A 19,136-nucleotide genomic window follows, 5' to 3' on the forward strand; every position below is an offset into this window, starting at 1 on the left:
GTGGCGTTGTTCGACTCCACATTCGTTGTTAGAGACTTAGCCTTAGCTCTGGTGGGGTGAGGACGCAAACCCTCAGGGGGTTGCTTCTTGGCTAATGCAAAGCAGTTCTTAGTGCAGAGCACAATCTACCTGGAGGTAGTCCATTTTTGCACAGCCTTTCCCTCCTTTGTTCTGCCATACCCCACAAAGAGTTGGTCATCCACCCAGAACTTTTTTATGCTGTCGAGGTAGAACAACACTACTCTTGTTTGGTCCGGTTGGTGAAGTTGCTCCTCTACCTTGGAGGGATGCAGTGCAGCATAAAATGTAAGCAGGTGATGGACTGGCCTAAGTGAAAAGGAGGGACAACTTTCAGCAGAAAGAAAGTTCAAGTGCAAAGCACCGGCTTATCTGGGTAGATGAAGTCCAATACAGCAATGAACCATGGTAGTCTGGCCCATGTGGGTGTCACTAGAATGAGTGAGAGGTTTGCACGAGTTTCCGAACCAGATACAGAAGGAGAGGGAAAGTTGGAAAAGTGTAGGCAAATATCCCTGACAAGTTCATCCATAGAGCATTGCCTTTGGACTGAGGGCAAAGAGGTCTATGTCTGGAAATCCCAACTTTTGTAAATAGGGTAGAAGGACTGGGTGGAATTCCCACTCATGGACTTGTTCCGCATCCTGCTGAGAAGGTCGGCAAAATTGTGTGTTCCTGGGAGGTTTTCAGCTAACAATTATATATTGCGGCGAAATGCCCAATACAAAATTGTCTGTGCAAAGCAAGACTGCCGTAGAGAATGCATACCCCCCCCCTGTACATGGCTGTCTGTGCGTATGAGAACTACCTTGTTGGCGAGATGAAACACAAAGGCTTTGAGTGCTAGGTAAACAACTAGCAGCTCTAGAAAGTTGATGGGCTGGGCTCCATGTTTGTAATACTAGAGTCCCTCAACTGTGAGGTCCTGTAGGTTAGCACCCCACCCTGTCTGAGAAGCACCCATTGTCAGAATGATCTGAGGAACAGGGCCCAGAAATGGCCACCCTTTTAACAGGTTGGTTTTGTTTCGCCACTGCAGAGTGAAAAGTGCAGCTGTCCACCAACACTAGATCATCTAATTGACCTTGTACCGGAGACCAGTGGCATGGAAGACATTCTTGTAAGACAAGTATGTGGTACTATCACAATGCAAGAAACCATCTCCCCCGCCCAGGAGCTTCATGATTAATTTTACTGTTTGATTGGGACAAAAATTAGAAAGCTGTATTTGAAAATTCTGTATCCTTCCTGCATTTGGGTATGCTTTTCCCAACCATGAATTGAGAATGGCCGCTAGATAGGGCTGTATTCGAAGTGGGTTGAGATTTGACTACTGCAATGTTATGGTGAAACACAACTGATGAAGCAAGTCTGTGAATTGTGTATGATTCAAGCAATGACAGATTGCTGGCTTTGATGACCCAGTCGTCTAGGTATGGGTAGACATGGATATTCTATCTGCACAAGTGACACTGCTACTGCAAGGCATTTTGTAAACACCCTTGAAGCGGCGGTGACTCCGAAGGGAAGCACTTTGAATTGGTAGTGACAACCTTCTATCACAAATCTGAGGTATTGGCGATGTGCTGGGTGTGTAGGAATGTGAAAGTAAGCATCGTAAGATCTCCTGTTGACAAAGTGTCACCTTGATGCAGCAATGGGAACATGTCCTGAAGTGTGACCATGTGAAAGTGTTCTGATGTGATGTAACGATTTAACAGCCCGAGATCCAATATAGGTTTTAAAGAACTGTCCATTTTGGGGATGAGAAAAGTACAGTGAATACAACCCAGTTCCATTGATGGTGTAAGAGAACTGGCTCTATTGCCCCACTGAGAAGTAAAGCTTGCACTTCCTGTTTGAAGAGAGAGATGTTCTTGTGAGAGTTTGAGTGTGAGGGGGAATTTTGGGAGGTGTGGAATTGAGCTCCAGACAATAGCCATGTTGGATAATATCCAACACCTGTTGATCAGTGGTGATTTTCTGGCAATTGTGTTAAAAAAAAAAAAAAAAAAATTGAAGACATCCTCCTATAGGTGTCTGGTAACCGGAGGGAAGGTGTAGTAGGTCACTGCTTGGTGGCAGTGGAGGAGGCTCGAGGGGAGGGTGTTTTTCCCTACCTCTGTAGTTATTCCCTCTATAGGAACCCCTGTAAAAACTTCCGAGATGGTGCGCTGTTGTCCCTTGGCATACGATTGTGAGGCTTTGGATGTGGAAGACTTAGAGGCTGAATTAAATTGAGGCCTATGAAAAGTACCACAGGAGGCAGCGGATTGTAATCCTTCTGTGGATTCCACCACCAATATCCTTAATTTTCTCCAATGCCTGATCGACATGTGGGCCAAAAAGGTGTTCCTTATCAAATGGTACATTCAATATAGACTGCTGTACCTCTTGCTTGAAGCCTCAAACATTAAGCCACACGTTTGCGTAAGAGGACACTGGTGTTAATTCTTTGCCCTGCTGAGTCTAAAGCACAGTGGATAGAGTTGCAAGTAATTAACTGCCCCCTCATGGACAATTGCCTGACCTCTTTTCTTATGCTCCTCTGGGAGGTACTAGAGAAGCTCTGCCATTTCGTCCCAGTAGACACAAATGTATCTGCCAAGTAAGCCTTATGTTTTTGCATTTCAGCAGTGATTGGCCGCTTGTGCAGCAACACATTTGCCAGAAACGTCCATTAGCTTACTTTCCTTATCAGGAGGTGGCACATCCTGAGCAGATTGAGTTTGCTCTTTTCTGGCATTGGATATGACCAAGGAGACAGCAGGAATTTGACCCTTAAAAAAACAAATGGGTCTGACAGGGAGGCCTGGTAGTTTTTCCTCTACCTGTAGAGTGATAATATGTGCTCTAGAGGAGTGTAGGAAAATATCATCCACATGCCTCAAAATACCCTCCAACAGAGGTAGGTATTCTGTGGATTTGTGAGAGGTGGCGAGTGTCCTAAAAAAATAAATCATCCTCAATGGGCTCTTTGTGAAGAGGCAGCTGATGGTATGCGGCTGCCCTCCTAATGAGTTATTCAAACGAAGTGGTATCGTCTGGTGGAGAAGGTCTAGCTGGGTATGTTTGTCAGTCTAAATGTCCACACCATACTGAGACCAAGGGTCTGTGTCTGGAAGTAGTTGTCCCCTGTGTATAGTGAAAAGAATGAAGTGAGCCATGTATAGCGACGTCAGGAGGGTCACCCGGAGACATTGGAGAAGGAGGAGTTAGTGGTGGTGATGCAGTTACTGGAGGCGTCGAAGCGCTTTTCGATGAGTAGCACGCTACTCCGGAACCCAACAAGAATTAGTGATGGATTAGTATCATTTAATAATGAGTACAGTTTTAGTATTATTATGAGTTAATTTGAGCCGCGGATATGAGAGTTTGTTAGTTAGATTGACTGGAGTAATGGAGGAGTGGAGGAGGAAAGAAATCCAGAAATGTTAATTGGGAGTATATCCTTCATTTACTCAACCCAAAGGCTTGGGATGAATAAAGGGGGGCAGAGGGGGAAGAGTATGTGGAAGGGTTAGGGAGAGCATAGTAGGGTGAGATGAATGCAGGAGAATTTAGTAGGGTTGTGTGGGAGGTCATAGAGGTAGAGTGAGGTTTGGTGAGTTAGATGTGGAGGGAAGAGCTTAGGCAGAGATATTTAGGAGATGAAAGTGGTCTAATGGATTTGGGATGAGTCAGAGTGAGAATGGAGGATAGTTTGATAGAGACATGAGATAAGAGTGATGAGTAGATAAGTGTGATAAAATGAGAGCAGAAATTCATAGACATCTAGTATAACAACCCAAACAAAAACCCAGGAGCCATGCAATGATCCACGAACATGCCAAGCACAGAAACAACATATACACATACATGTATATATATATATATATATATATACACACACACACACACACACACACACACACACACACACAAATACACACACATATGCACATACAATACATAATTAGAATCATGGGTAAAAAATACTTAGTCAGACAGGTTTAAAAGAGTGTGTGTGTATTTTATTGTTATGACAGTAGCAATACATATTTTCCAAAGAAACTATAAATAAATAGAAATATACATATAATCTGAAAAAAAAAAATTTATCCACATAGGTATATGCAGTTCATAGTTGTTTGAAAAAGGTGGTTATGAAGGAAAGAGCCAACTCTTGAGTAGTTTTCTGAAAACAAGAAAGTTATCTGCGGCTCTTATAGTTGGGGGTAATGAATTCCATAGTTTGGCTGCTTGGACGGAGAAGGATGTACCACCTACAGTCTTTTTCTTGTATGGTGGTGTTCTAAGGCGGGGTGCCAGTCTTGAGCGGAGGGTTCTTTGTTGGATGTATTTGGTAATTTTCTTCCTGATAAAAAGCGGTCCTGTTCCATGTATAGCTTTGTGGGTGATACAAAGCAGCTTGAAAGTGCATCTTCTGGCAACGGGTAACCAGTGTAGTGCTCTCAAGGCAGGGGAGATGTGGGCTTGCGGCTTTATATGTAGTAGTAGCCTGGCTGCGGAATTCTGGATACGTTGTAGTTTTTTCATAACAGATAGAGATGATCCATGGTAGAGGCTATTGGCATAATCCAGTTTGGATAGTACAAGTGAGATAGTAGCTTGCACCTTGTGTGGAAATCCAAGGTTGGGGAAGATGCGTCGTAAAGTCTTTAAGGTGATGAAGCTTGTGCGTGCTAATTTGTCTACTTGGGCATTCATAGTTAGCTTGGAATCCATGGTGATTCCTAGGTTTTTCACTTCCTTGGATAATTGAGGAGGTGGTCCGAGATAGTCAGGCCAGACGCACAGAGGGTCATAATTTTTCCAGTCACCACATATGAGTATTTCTGTTTTGGAGGTATTTAGTTTGAGATGGCTCCAGGTCAAGTCCTTTTCCATTCTCCTCTGTTTAACTTGAGATGTTGGTGGATCAATAGCCTCTTTGAAAAAGTTGCCTCTCAGATGGGGGATAAAAACAGCTTTAACCAGCACTCTGTGTGGTTGAATATGCAGATGTACCTGTTTGCAAGAAGCCGTTCCTTCATTTTTTTAAGAATGGGCTCAGGGGATATTATCAGCTCTGGGGCTGCATGGGGAGAGTTTCTCTCCCCGAAGTGGTCGGTGTCTTTGGTGCTGAAACAGCTGGTTCAGAGTGTGACGAAGGTTTTGGTACCGAGGCTGGTGGTGTTCGGTCAGTACCGCAGTGGAAGGCTTCTATGTTGGTTTCGGTGCCAAGCCTGAAGGTGGGGCATCAGATATAGTTTTTTCTATGCGTGCTGTGGCGGCTCATCGGTTTTCAGGTGGGAGGCTTGCTTACTGTTGGTTGAACTGCCCGAATTTCCTGCATCTCAAGCGTGATGTCAGCTTCTGAGTCAGAGTCTTAATTGGAGAAAGCCTCCTCTCCTAAGCAGCAGAAGCCTCCAGAGGTTCCTGCTGCTACTTGGGTCCAACTTAGTGACCTGGGTACCAAAGATGTTGGGTGTCTCCTCGAAAGTATGTCACTGTACCTCTCATTGATGAGCTTTCTGATCACGCAGTCTTTCGACCGGAAAGAGCAGCAAGCTTCACATCCTTCTCAATGCTACGGTGCTAGACAAAGGTTGCAAACTTTGTGGAGCTCAGTCTTCTGAAATTGAGTGATATTTCAGAGAGAAACAGGAGGGCATCCATTCTATTAGGATTTAATTCTCTAGGGTGTTGAATGGAGAAAATGGCGGCCCAAAAGGGCACAGCCCTGATGGCTTTCATAGAGAAAATAGGGATAGAGTTTTCTTTAATACCAGAACACAAGCGAAAATAAGTATTGCATTCAATAACACTGACGGAATGGAGGTTTTCCAAATGTAAAAAAAGGCGCAATACGGCCTCTAACTGGAGTACAGTGAAAAAAACGACCAGAGGGCGGAAGAAAACAATCTGAAGATGGAGTTGATGCCCATGTGCATTACCAGCAAAAGAAGAAGTCACTACACCTCGTGACTCGAAAGACTTTTCAAACAAAAACTTGCATCCTTCCAGACCCAACACTAGATGGAGGAAGTATGCAAAGCATGCATATCTACAGCCACATATGCCAAACATACTATTTCAGCTGGGGTTGAGTGTAGAGCTTTGGGGTGTATCACAACAGAGGTCTGATATTCTGGTATAGAGCAGGCTTAATCTGACTTAATAATTACAGTTGTACAATAAGGAAGCCAACCATAACAGCGCTATACCAGTGATCCTGGATGAAGCAGTCTTTTCATGAACACTTAAGACTGTGAAGCAATGTGCACTCTTAAGAGTGTTAGATCTGCTGCCAGTGTTCCATTTGTTAGTATTCAAGGACCACTGGTTTTTGGAGAGAGTAAGAATCAAGATTATACACAGCCTTTTTCAGTTTGAGTTGCAGGTGAGCAAAAATATCAGGATTATGAAGTGAGGATCCAACACTTCAAGCAATTCCATTTTCAGGGTTTGTGATCAGGTTTTGCCATGACAAGAGTTGACCAATTTCACAGAATTTCTAAGTCCACAGTAGAGCTTCTTGTTAGTGTGAATTTTACTAGAAATGGTCTTACCAGGACATCATATGGATCTCAAGAAGCTAGAGCTCTGGTGTCTTGGAAAACACTAGAGCAAGGCTCATCTTCCCCCGTGGATTGGTTGCCTGAACTACTGGAAACACGCATACCGGCTTTCTATGGCTCAAACTCAAAATTGGGTTACTCACAATGTTTCTCTATTATTCGCAAACTACTTGGTTGTCATAAGATCATTTTAATATCTGTTCTTAGTCCACTTCATAAACTTACTGCTCACACTATCTGCCCCTAATACTTAACCCTTCTAGAGGGTTACATACAAAGCAAGAGTAAATGAAAGCATTTAATTATGTTGTAGCACTTCCATGAAACAATTACCTCATTGGTTTCCTGCATTTCTCACTAGTTAGTAATTTGCTAAAACAATGTTTTCCGGTGGTCCTCCTGTGTGTGCTGCTCACATCATGGCTTTAGATTTGCATGAGGCATTAAGCACTAAACCAATAGTTTTCAGCTAGGGCTGAAACTATTACACAACAGACCCTACCAACGAGGCAAGACTAGTATTTCTCACATATTTTCATACTTTAATTGATTTAGTTTAAGAAAAGGAGAACTACAAATGGTTGGAATATAGTTTACTGGCATTTAACACGAGTCAAGGCATACACGATTACTCTAGGTAGAATACAATGAAATCATACAAAATCTCAGACACATAACATGGCTACATAAGGCCTTCAAATTGAACCACAGTGTATTTTGATTGGAGCATCTGTTCAAATTAAACTACATATCTTTAATATGAATTTATTTTCATTGATAATTTTATTTAACTCAAAGGAAATTCAACTTACAAAAAGAATTTACTACATTAATACAAAATATCAACATTCCTATCATCCGTCACACCCAGCAGTAAATTAGTAAAAATGCTTGAAGAACAAAAAGTTCTACTTCTATAAAACATCCAAAAGTAAACTAAGAAGAAAAATACAATGTTAAAGTCAAAGAGAAACTTTGAAAACATTCAGTTTCTCCCTTTAAAGAATGGCATCAACAGACATTCAGCTGAAGTGGAACACAATTTTATACACAAGATTCCTTCAAGCTTTGCACATCTTTACTTCACAAATACTAAGTAGGGAGCTGCCTCTTGTAATGCAGCCCTTCAATGAGGCTTGCAGGTTACCAGAATTCAGTGGTATTTAGATACTCCATGATTACAACTGCAGGTTGGAGGGAGAGCAAGAATAGCTTTCTCTTCCATTTCCAAAAAAACATAGCATTTGCAATGCATGTACAAAAACGTTATATAAAAGTGCTTTCAACTCATTAAATAAACACCTTTGTTCTGATCTGCTCCCTATATAATAGGGCTGTGGTGAACTCCAGTGATAGATTGATGCTCTTGTATTATTACTTTGCTTGGACTAGGATTACATACCATGGCTTGGTTAGAATTTGTTTCCTGGAATTTGAACTTTATTACACAATATATTGAAAAGGAAATAAAAACAGTACACCTAGAGAGGTTTAAAAAAAAAAAAAAAACCTAAAAGGTTTCAGAATTTGGTAAAAACATGCATTATCTTCTGAAACTTTACATGATTACTTACATTGATCCTTCCAATATGTTACTTTTACATCCAATGTGAAAATCCCATCACAAAGAATAGGTATTACTACACAAGTCTGACTGCATGACAGTGTTCTTCCAATTGTTAATACTGGTAAATTTAACCTTCATCACTAATGTTTCCAAATAAGTTCTGGTACATTTAAAAGGCAACTGACAAGATTTCCAAATAAATCTTCAGGTCTTGAGTTAGACATACTTATATTAACCATGGCTCACAGTCTAGCAGTGGAACAAACCCTAGCAAGAAATTTACAAAATATTTTATAAATTCACCAACTCTTGTGAAACAAACTGCTTCAGTCGCTCAAGATACTGTCCGTAGAGCTCCACATCATTATGACCTGCTCCTTCGACCCAAAGAGGCTCTACTGGTCTCTGGCAACGCTCAAACAATGCAAGGCCATGAGAGAAATCTATGACTTCATCTTCAGTTCCATGTATTATTAACACTGGTGACGTTATCTTTGAGACTTTATCAATGCTGTGATAAAAATAAAAATTAAAAAATAAAGTTAGTCAGGTTTCTAGTTACAACACATTAGCAGTAACTTTATATTAGGGGGTGAGAGGATTGAAATGGACTGCTGTATTACATTAAACATGTAAAAAGCGCAAGACTCCTGCAAGTAATTAGCAAAGCTCTTTATGCGGTTATATCTGAATCCTTACTCATCATTTGCAGCTTGCTTCATTATTGGGACCCAAAACAAGCATTAAAGACTACCACTGTGTCTGGTCACCCAGTCTACAAGTCAGGTTTCCCTACGTAATGTGGCATTACATTAAACTGTAATGAGTGTTTTATCTCTTGTCCCACCGCAGGACCTAAACTGAAAAAGTGTTTATTGGCCTAAACTATTCTTTATTGCGGCGTCCCTACCACAAACCTAAACAATGCATGTCTTTGTTGACATGTTTCAGCAGTTACTGGTCAACATAAAATAAGGCAATACCATCTCATACTGGCAAGTCTGACTGGCAAACTGGACTACAGGCGTCATGAACACACAAAGGGCCTTAATTAAGCACACAGGTAAACTTACACTTTTGGTGCAGGTTTATTTTTTTCATTTCACAAACTGGGCAGTTTTACATATAGTATCTTTACGAATGCATAGACTGTCTTATCTTTTTGTGCACCGAGTTCTATGCAGTTGTAAAGACCCTACATGTAAATCTACAGTTTTAGGCAATAGCAAAAAAATTAAAAAAAAATTGTAAACCTACACCACAAGTGTAAGTTTACTTTTGCGAATGAGGCCCAATGTAATTATGCAAACTAGAAACAAAACAGACCACTGTGACACGTGCATCAACGGGTGTCTCCCAGGGAAAAGCTTGTCAGAGTAGCATTGCAGGGAAAGCAGCACAAATGAGATCGAGCCACCACACACACAAAATAAAGATACTTAACTTCTGTAACAATATTTCTGGTGGATGCTAGAGCTTCCTTCAGATTATTTCCCTTATAAATGCCCCTACCTGATTGGATAAGGAAGTTTTCTCAATCAGCAATAGCTCTCCAGTGCCACTAGGCCAGGTGATAGCACACAACTAATTGTGGCTCTGTCCATTCTGGAAGTGATGGCATTCTCTTGAGCTCGAATTAGTCCCTTACCCTTTTCCAGGCACAACTAAGGTGTGTGGAGGTACTGAACAGACGTAAATGACCGTTAACAGTACAACAGTAAAATATCTTGGAAACTTATTTTTGCTCCCAACTCTATAAGAGAAAGGATGGTGGTGAGGAATCAATTGGATTAGATTATTCACCAGAAAAACTGTTACAGAAGTTAAGCACCTTTTTCTCCTGGTAGATATGTTTAATTTTTATATGAATGAATCCAATAGTACGACCAACCAGGCGGCCGGACTGCATAGCAACGATTACCAAGGAAAAACTAACACAGCCCTTATGAAGAATCCATCTGTGCCTAAACTGCCATAGAAACAAGTTACTTATAAAGCTATTTCTTGTGGAAAGGACTTCTATGACAGATATCCTACTGGAGCCCCTCTAAGGCTCCAGATAGGATCTGAAATGTGTTTACATCTCCTGCTATCCGGTCTCACTGAATCAGCACAGCATAGTCATCTGCATCTTAACCAGCAATGATGTGATGAATGCCACTGAGCGACCAGGTGACGTCAGTTCTCTTTTCCATGCCTCCAACATTTAAGGACATAAAAAGACCAAGCATGAAAATTAATGAATATCAGAAACCTCAAGCACAGAGAGCAGACAGGTGCAATTAATATGCAGGAGTAATTATATCCATCCGAACAGTGTGGATTGTAAGAAACTTGTTCTTTTGACAGATACTATTAACTCCTGCAGATAGCTCACTTAAAACACTCTCAAACTCATACTCCTAAAAAACAGAAAAGGTTTTTGCAACCTAAATGTACTTTCCATCTTAAGGCTATAGGGTTTTGAGAAAGAGCAAAGACCAACATGACAAACAGAAGACTGCACTAGAACACCCTTCTCAGTGGAAGCAAAAATTACACGTCGTAGAAAGACTGCAAAATCCCTCGTCAGAGGGTTCAGAGCCAGCTCATAATGCTTTACTGCCAGCGCAATGCAGCAAGACAGTCTTCATCCTAAGTGCAAATCCCATTCTGTGCCCTTAAAAGGAGGCAAATAGATTGTCATGCCCTCAGAAACCAGAGGTACGCTGGAAATACGTTTGTGCCTTTTAACGCTCCTCATCTTTTGGAAGATGCGTAGGTAATCAAGCAGACAAACAATAGGCTGAAACATGTGGAAGTCAAAAACCACACTAAACAGAAGACCAGAAGTCAATATAACACAAGACAAAAAGAAGGCCTAAGCTGAAAAACTACTACACTCCACTGAAAAACTATAAAGATAGGAGATAAGCCTGTCATTTGCCACAGTTATAGCTGAAATAATTGCAACAGGAGGCAACCTTCCCAAAAAAAAAAAAAAAATACTTCAGATGAAAAGAATGCAGAAGGTTAAAGAGAAGCCAATTTAAATCAATACTAAGTAGTGGTTAGGTTTCTTGACAGTCACCCTCAAAGCCTTTGTCTGGGATCTAAACAATGAAGCCTGCTCAGGTGAAAACAAAGCAGTTGATAGAGCGGCTAAAAAATACTCTAACTTTAGTTGTATCAATAAAGGTCAAACTGCATAAAAAGAATGACTTGTACTTTTAGAGAGTCACAAGAACAATTCCTACAACAAACAACAAATGCAGTCCACCTGTCAGAATAAGTTGTACATGTTGATAGTCTGTGGGACAACAACATGTCCTAAGTTTATTGTGGAAGCTCTGATCTTCAAACATCGAAACGTTTTGGAGTCAAGCATAACTATCTGGATGTTTAAGTGATATACACTGCCCCATCTTGGCACAACCGGTCCCTCAAAGATAGAGCCAAGAGCAAGCAGCGGTCATTTGAAGATCTGAAGGCTTGTAAGAACAATCTGGAGCAATTAAAATAATCCTTGTCCAAATCTTGAGAATGACTGTTTGTACTGGCGGAACAAGTGAAAACACACTATAGAGACAGAAGGACCAACAGGGACAGCTACAATTTATCATTTTTGGCTAGAGTCGATTATAAGCTCCTTCTGCAGATGATCCTCAAGTTTCCACCACTGAAGCTGCCTCAACCCTTGAGAAACGATCACTACCTTGTTCCTCAGACTCCAAAAATATCAATTTCACAGACTATGCACAGCTCACAAAGGTCTCGCATTTACAATCGGGCTTAACCATTCACATACAGGGAATTATCAGACCTAATAAGCATAACATTGACCTGGCTGGTCAAAAGGGGGTTATTCTTGAACTGGAGAACCATATCTAAACTTATGCCTATATGCACCAAATCAACTGGAATGGATTTTAAGGCAGATTTTTCCAAGTTGACAAAGACCCAAATCTCATGAAATGGAAGGTTGTAATCAACACATCTCTGGATACTCAAGAAGATGAGCATTCCTCCTTTAGTTAGTTGTTCAAATACAGGCAGACCCCGAATGAACATTACTGCAGATTTACAGCCACCACTATACCCTCTGTAAAAACATTTGAGGCGGATGACAAGCTGGATGGAAGCACCATGAACTGGCATCTCTCCTCCAGTGAATGCCAGAAACTACCACTTGGAGTAAAAGTAGACACATGCAGGCATTCTGAAGATAGAGATTCCACCCAAACCTGATCCTACAGCCCCAAAGGTACCCAACAGTCAACACTTTGCAATTCTCTTTGTTTATTAAGTTGTTGGTTCAAAAAAAAAAAGAAAAAAAAAAAAGAATTTCACTCTGTTAATATTGTTTTTTTCGCGTGGTAGCGGGAGGTGAAGATCCACGAACAAACATCTTGTCAGAAAAAGCAGATTAACCTTAATTAATCAACTGTACGACCTCCTGGATTTAAGTAGCCATAAGTCATTTCTACTGAAAAGCAACCATTCAAAACACAATAACAAAAAAACAAAAAAAACACACACACACACACACACACACTTCAGTGGTGTTATGCTGCTGGACAGGTTGAAGCTACTGAAGGGGAAAGGCTAGGTTAGGGCTTTTTCCTAAGATAGTCTTTTTTGTCCCTCGTTTTCTTTCCCTACAGAACTGCTGAGGCACCCGAGGTTGCTGGCTTCCAAACCGGAGACAACTGCTACAATAAAGAATGCTGCTTTTGAAACCTCCAGAAAGGTGAAGAGTCTTCACTGGCGCCTGACTTTCTTTGAAGAGTTCAAGTAAAGATCCATCTTGACAAACATACGCTGTCTACCAAAAGGCATATCAGAAAACCGTGCCTGTAAATATGACTATAACTAGCTGTACAAATTTATACCTGCTTGCGTGAAAAAGCTGAGGCCACATCACTGTGTCTAGGCCAAATCTATGTTGTTTAATGCAAAAATACATTTAAAAAGCTCCTTAATAGGACCTTTCATTTGCTTTTGTAAGTTAAGGAGTAATTATGCTTGCGAGCTACTGTATAAAAAAATAAATAAAAAAAAAGAGGGAGTATAACAAGCTAGAAGGCAAGCGCCATTAGTAGATAATATTGCCAAACTTGAAGATGGAAACAGTCTTCCATAAAAAAAAGTCCAGTTTCTTCATATCTCCAGAGGAGGGTTGGCAGGAACTATGACCTGCTTAAGTTTACTGGTTGAAGCCTGAACAAAAAAACAAATACATTGCTGGAGTAAGTTGTAAGGACAAGTACGGCCTTCCATTTTTTCCAATGACTGAAGGAGTCATATTGGTAGCAGCCGTTGGAATTGCAGAGCCTGGAGGATTAGGTTAACTGGGATGAGGGGCAGCCCTGAAGCTATGCAATAAAGCCTGTCAAAAGACCTTAGCTTGCCAGGAGTGAAGTAGATGGAGCCAGAACCTTCGGTTTATTTATTTTAAAAGTGGGATCTGCTCAGAAGACAATGATGAAGAGACTGGCATCACCAAGTTTCCTAAATAAAGAGGACTGTCATGTTTTTTTTCTCGTTTTTATGTGGGAGGATTCTTGGGGAATAGCTCCTCATCAGAAGACTCACCTGAAGGTTGGGCGAGGGACCAAACCAGAAACAATTTAGCTTCCCAGGTGCTTGGAGGTGTAGAAGTAACCAGCCGAAGGATCATGATCAGGTCCCAGACACCGCATACAGATATCTTTTGATATTTTCAACAGAGTTTTAACCCCAGAAATGAGGAAATTCAGTGAACGCCAAAACGGATCTCTGAACTAGTTTCGGTGAGGCAAGGGAGAAAAAAACACCCTGTCAATACAATAGGAAAACCTAGTTTCAAGTTTTGAAGTGCATATCGGTGTGGGAAGTCAATTAAATGTTTGTTAATACCCACATAAAAAAAATTGCCAGTGTGATTCTTGATTTTTTCCAAATCATCTGTCAAATGTTTAGGGGCGGGTGTAGGTATTAATACTTTTCATTTTTTTCAGACACTCCACTTGTTTTCACTGATTATCTAAGGTGAACTAAGTACTTTAGTGAGTAGGGCTTATAATACACATTGTGCCCTGGGGGAGCCAAAGGAGTGTGTGCCCACTTTCTGCACTCCCTGGCCACTATGGTATTACAGAAAGGGCTGCAGATGCTTGTGTGGGCCTTCTGTAATACTGATAGCGCTAGCACATGTAGCGCCATAGTTATCTTACGAAGGGCAGACACTCATCCCAATGCAGATGGGTGTGGTCACTCAGTGCGCCCACTTGCAGGGGTATCTCCAACTCCTCTTTAAAGTGCAGGAAGGTTGCAGCCTGCACAGGGAAACAGAGCCGTTTTGAAGCAGTCATCTGTATTTCACGGAATACATTACCCCCAGGCAGCGCAGGTCGCAGTGGGATTGGGGGGCAGCACATTCACTGGAATAGGGCGCACTGTTTGCTCATGGAACACCTGTTAAAAGATGCATGGAGGTGCAAACAAGCAAAGTGCGCCCTCTGTTTTATACAGACCCCGAAGTTTTATGAAACAAGACGTTTTCGTTTTTCAAAAACAGTGCAATATGGGCCATGTTGCAGCTTGGCAGCAAAGAACGGACAACCCTTGTACAAATGCAGTAATTGAGTGCCAAATTTCACCAGGGCTGATGGCTCCAGCTTTTCTGGGGTTGTTTCTAGGCCTGTGCGGAGCAGTTCTTGCTGCAAAGGACTTGTTTCCCAACAGGGGCCTCTTCTGATCAGCCTTCCCTTTCTTAGCCAGAAAGAACTCTCAAAATGCTTACTGTCCACTTGATGATCCTTGGTACATTCAATATAAAAATGTAAAGATTTGTTAGTGCCAAACTCCTCATCTTGAATTGTGAGAGGAAACATCGAAAGAGTGAGTAACTGCCCAACATGGAAGGGATCTCAACTTTCAATAAAGTCACCCTTGTGCTCAGCACAAATCTGTCTGGAAAGAAGAAAGTGTATGGTGGCTGTGCTGAAACTAACTGCAGTTCGCTCACCCCACCAGCTTAGGTATTTCCAATGAGGAAGATTGTTTTCAGAGTCTGGAAATGCAGTAAGCAACTATCCATATGCTCGAAGAGCATACACACTAAGAATGAAAGGACCAGAGGGTCCCAAGTGGTTTGGGAGGGAACATGTCTGTCAAATCTTTAATAAATCTTTGGAGAAAGATAGATATAGATATATATCTATCTATATATCTATATATACCAAAGCCAGGAACCCTGGACAATTTCAGCGTGATCTTATTTCGTATGCCTGCAAAAGATTTTGTGGCGTAGGGGCCCACGAGTCCAGTAGCTGGCTTCCAGGTGGCCAATCCGCTGAATGCAGAAACAGTCCGTAAGCACTGTAAAGTTTCTCTGAGCTCAGGTGCCACAATAAAGAAGCATCCGTCCTATACCAGAGCTACAACATTCATCTTTCCAGCTTCAAAGGTCGCACATCAGCCAAACACAAAGTAGACCGCTTCAATTTATTTCCGACTACGGACCTGAAAAGCCTTATTTTTAACCAAAATGTGGATTAGATAGAGCATCATCAACAGGCATGACCATAACAACAAGCATATGCACAGGTCTCACATTACGTAGAGTTAGAGCTATTAGTGCTGTAAATTCCTAACTGGACTTTTCTTGCCACATTAAATTAAAAAAGAAGAAAAAAAAAAATAAAAAAAATAAAAGAAAACAAGTGCGATCGCTCTGGAAATAAAAAGAAGTAGTCAAGAAACAATACGGAAAACATGGAGCCTAGTATGTTTTCCGTAGTTTACCGGTGCTCTCGAGGAGGGTTAAACATCAGAAAAGGCATGATGAATGCATGCTTTTTTACCAATGAAAACAAGTGAATTTTAAAAGGCAAGCCCACGAACCAATGAAAGGGGGAAGGGGCGGTGGGAGGAGGGTTGTCTCTGACTTATCTTTAGAGTGCAGAAAGTTTCTTGAAGTCCTAGCACCATGTGCCCCTAAATGGTCTAATTTTAACATCTTAAGGGATCTTATTCTTCATTTTGACAGGGTACTGTGTTCAACCTGATCAAGAATATGAAAGCATTCTCCAACCTTATGCCTTATGCCTTATTTCCTCTTACCTGAACAGATCACTATGCAATTCCTATATCCATCTTATCAGACCAGGTGTCTTTTCTGAATCCCCTCCACCTCCAGCCTGCAGAGATTCTACAATATGCTGATCTAAACTTACATCCTCTGTTTTTAGAGACCTTCTAAGTATCTACACTGAATCTTAATTCTACTATAGAGGACGTGGATAAAGACGACGACTTGAATCTCCTACACTTTAGATAAACTAATCCCTCACACTGTTCTTCCTAATACCAACAATAAAACTCCAGCACCATTGTTCAATAACCAATTCCTGGCCCCCAAAGGAGACTAGAAAGTGCTGGAAAGGGCCTGGAGGAAAGGAAAAAAAAAAAAAAAAATCCACCTGAACTGTGAAATATATTGTGGCAATCCAGCTATCACTGAAGCACAAAAGAAGCCTGATCTGCTTTAAAAATTGAAGGAGCTTTCAACTCCTTTGAGGAAATAGTTCCTATTGGTAAATCTATGTTTTAGTCCACCTCCAAGACTCCCCCAGTCCCTTTTCCAGTAAGAAGATATAAAGAACTTGCAGGGTCTTCCCCCTCCCCCTCAAATAATGATTTTCATACCACCTCCCCTACTGAGGCTGAGCAAAAGCTCCAGCGACCTAGTTTTTCTACTTTTAGTCCAATTTAGCTGGATTAGTTCCTCAGCCTTATAAAGGCTATGAAATCAGGTTCTCCACACTACCCTTCCCCCATCCACTTGCCACTAATAAAGGCCCACCTATCATCTATTCGATTCTTGACAAGTTACCCATCTCTTGATTTCCTTGTTGAAAGTCCCTCAATCATGGTAACATGCAGTGTGGATTCTACTATTGAAAACCACATTTCCTGGACTGTTCCAAACTTGAAAATGACCAACCCATTTTCTTTCAGCTAAAACCTTGGAAAAGCCTATCAAATGTCAACCTTCCAGTTCTTTTGAAGCCCATAATCCTCTTTACTCCTCAGTTAGATTTTCACACTTACCATAGCACTAGCTGTTACTTAAGAGCGAAGATGGACCCTTAATCAAAGTGGTTCTGTAGCAATCATTGTACTAGATTTCAAGGCCAACTTTGATAGTGTCCACAGCTCACTTCTATGGAACATGACTGTGGGATCTGTAACAAGGGCTTGTAGTGGTTTGCTTTCTTTTTAAGGCACTGTTCTTTTCAAATCTCTGTAAAGCCCTTTTTACCCACTATTCGGCCAGTCTTTTCATGTCCCACAGGGATCGTCCAAGCCATATATATATATATATATATATATTGGCCCTTTTGCAGACAATCCGTTCGTGATTTCACTCACTCCAGACTTGTGTAATACCTTGCAATTAAGAAACTATCTACTGCAGCTGAAGAGATGCGCCATAACTGTTTGGGGCTCAATGGGGAAAGACTGAAGTGATGGTCGAGAATCAGCTTAACCTCTGGTTCAACGTCGTGGTGACCGGACATCTTTGACCCTTTCCTGGTCCCTAAACCTGTAGTGAAACTTGGGAGAATGGCTTGATTAATAACTTTAGAACACCAAATAAAGAACTTGTCAGGCTACTGCTTCAGAAAAGGACTGTGGGCTCTCCTACCTTCACTCAAAAAACAGCGGTCCAAGCCATTATTACATCTCACCTGGATTACAGGTGCCTTTTATACCTGGGCATCTCAGAGAGGTTGGTAAGGTAGCTTCAAACAATACAAATTGCCATCCCATTTGACTAATCTTCATTGGTTATCGGATAATGCGCCTTCGCCAACACAGGCCCTTTTTATCTAGGGCATGTGATTCAGAGTTACATTTCTAGCAGGGCTCCAAAGTCATCCAATCTGAGGGTAGATCTTGTCCCTAGCATGAGAAGAGCTCCTTCAAATATTTGGCACCTAAATTTAGGAACCGCTTCATCTGTACCAGAGTCCGAGATAAGTGATCTTTAGGAAACAACTGAAGACCTGCTTCATTACCCTTGCTTGGTAGTAGCAAGCTTTTTATTACTGGGAATAGCTGGTTGGGCAGCCATGCGCTTTAGAAGCAAACAGAAGCATAAGTTGCACCAGCCTCCCCTTGACTAACAGCTTGGCAGCCTTCAGGACCAAACAGATGGCCCAAAGCGCCAGTAAGCTGAGTTAGAACTGATGCTACATAGCCCCCAAACGACCGTTCTGACACAGAAGTGATGCATCCATCACAACTGTGAGCTAAGAGTGCGGTGGGGTAGTGGCCTACCACAAAACAAAATTGTGATAGTCTAAGATCAGCAGTTGTGGCTGACCTATCTCCTTCAAGACCTAGGTGGTGCAGGAAAGGCAGCCCAGATGCTGAGTGCACTGGGATTTCATATTTCATTGCTGGGCCCGCATATGCCACCTGGTGTAGGTGAAAAGAAGGATTCACAGGACTATGAAGTCTCAGAGCCACCCTCACCAGGATCCAGGGTGGTGCCTGAAATTTCAGTATCATAGCGCAAATGTTGAGAACTTGCAGCAGGGGAAAAGGCCTTGAACTCCATGTCTAGGACCACCCCAATGAATGGAAGCTTCTGTGATGGAATCAGGTGGGACTTCAATTCATTTATGTTAAACCCCAACATCGTTTGGAGGTGGTCCACAACCGCCTGTGGCAGGCCCACATTCAGCAGTAAGTCAAGCTGTTGAAACTCAGTAATTCCCGACATTCTAAGAAAGGCAGCGACAGTTGCCACCACATTCGTGAACCCCTCAGGGGCGAAGGTGAAGCCAAAGGGGAGCAAGAAAAACTAAGTGTTGGATGTATGAAAATATTTGCCCTGCAAGTCCAAGAAGATCATCCAATCTTCCAAATCCACAGCAGATACGATGGGAGCCAAAGTGATCATTTAAATGTGTCCTTCTGTAGGAAGGTGTTCAGGGATCTAAAGTTCAGAATAG

The 19,136-nt window shown here is 41.7% G+C and overlaps 1 protein-coding gene across 1 annotated transcript in view; it reads right to left on the reverse strand.

Moving 5' to 3' along the window:
- Positions 1-7,157: 7,157 nt before the first annotated feature.
- The window catches only part of ABHD17B (abhydrolase domain containing 17B, depalmitoylase), an 89,077-nt gene continuing 77,098 nt past the window's right edge, over positions 7,158-19,136 (reverse strand). Inside the window, exon 4 of the mRNA XM_069228911.1 lies at positions 7,158-8,659. Within this exon, the coding sequence (XP_069085012.1) occupies positions 8,440-8,659 (220 nt within the window). The 3' untranslated portion in view covers positions 7,158-8,439. The remainder of the gene's footprint in view (positions 8,660-19,136) is intronic.

Source organism: Pleurodeles waltl, chromosome 1_1 (assembly GCF_031143425.1).
Source record: "Pleurodeles waltl isolate 20211129_DDA chromosome 1_1, aPleWal1.hap1.20221129, whole genome shotgun sequence".
NCBI lineage: Eukaryota > Metazoa > Chordata > Amphibia > Caudata > Salamandridae > Pleurodeles > Pleurodeles waltl.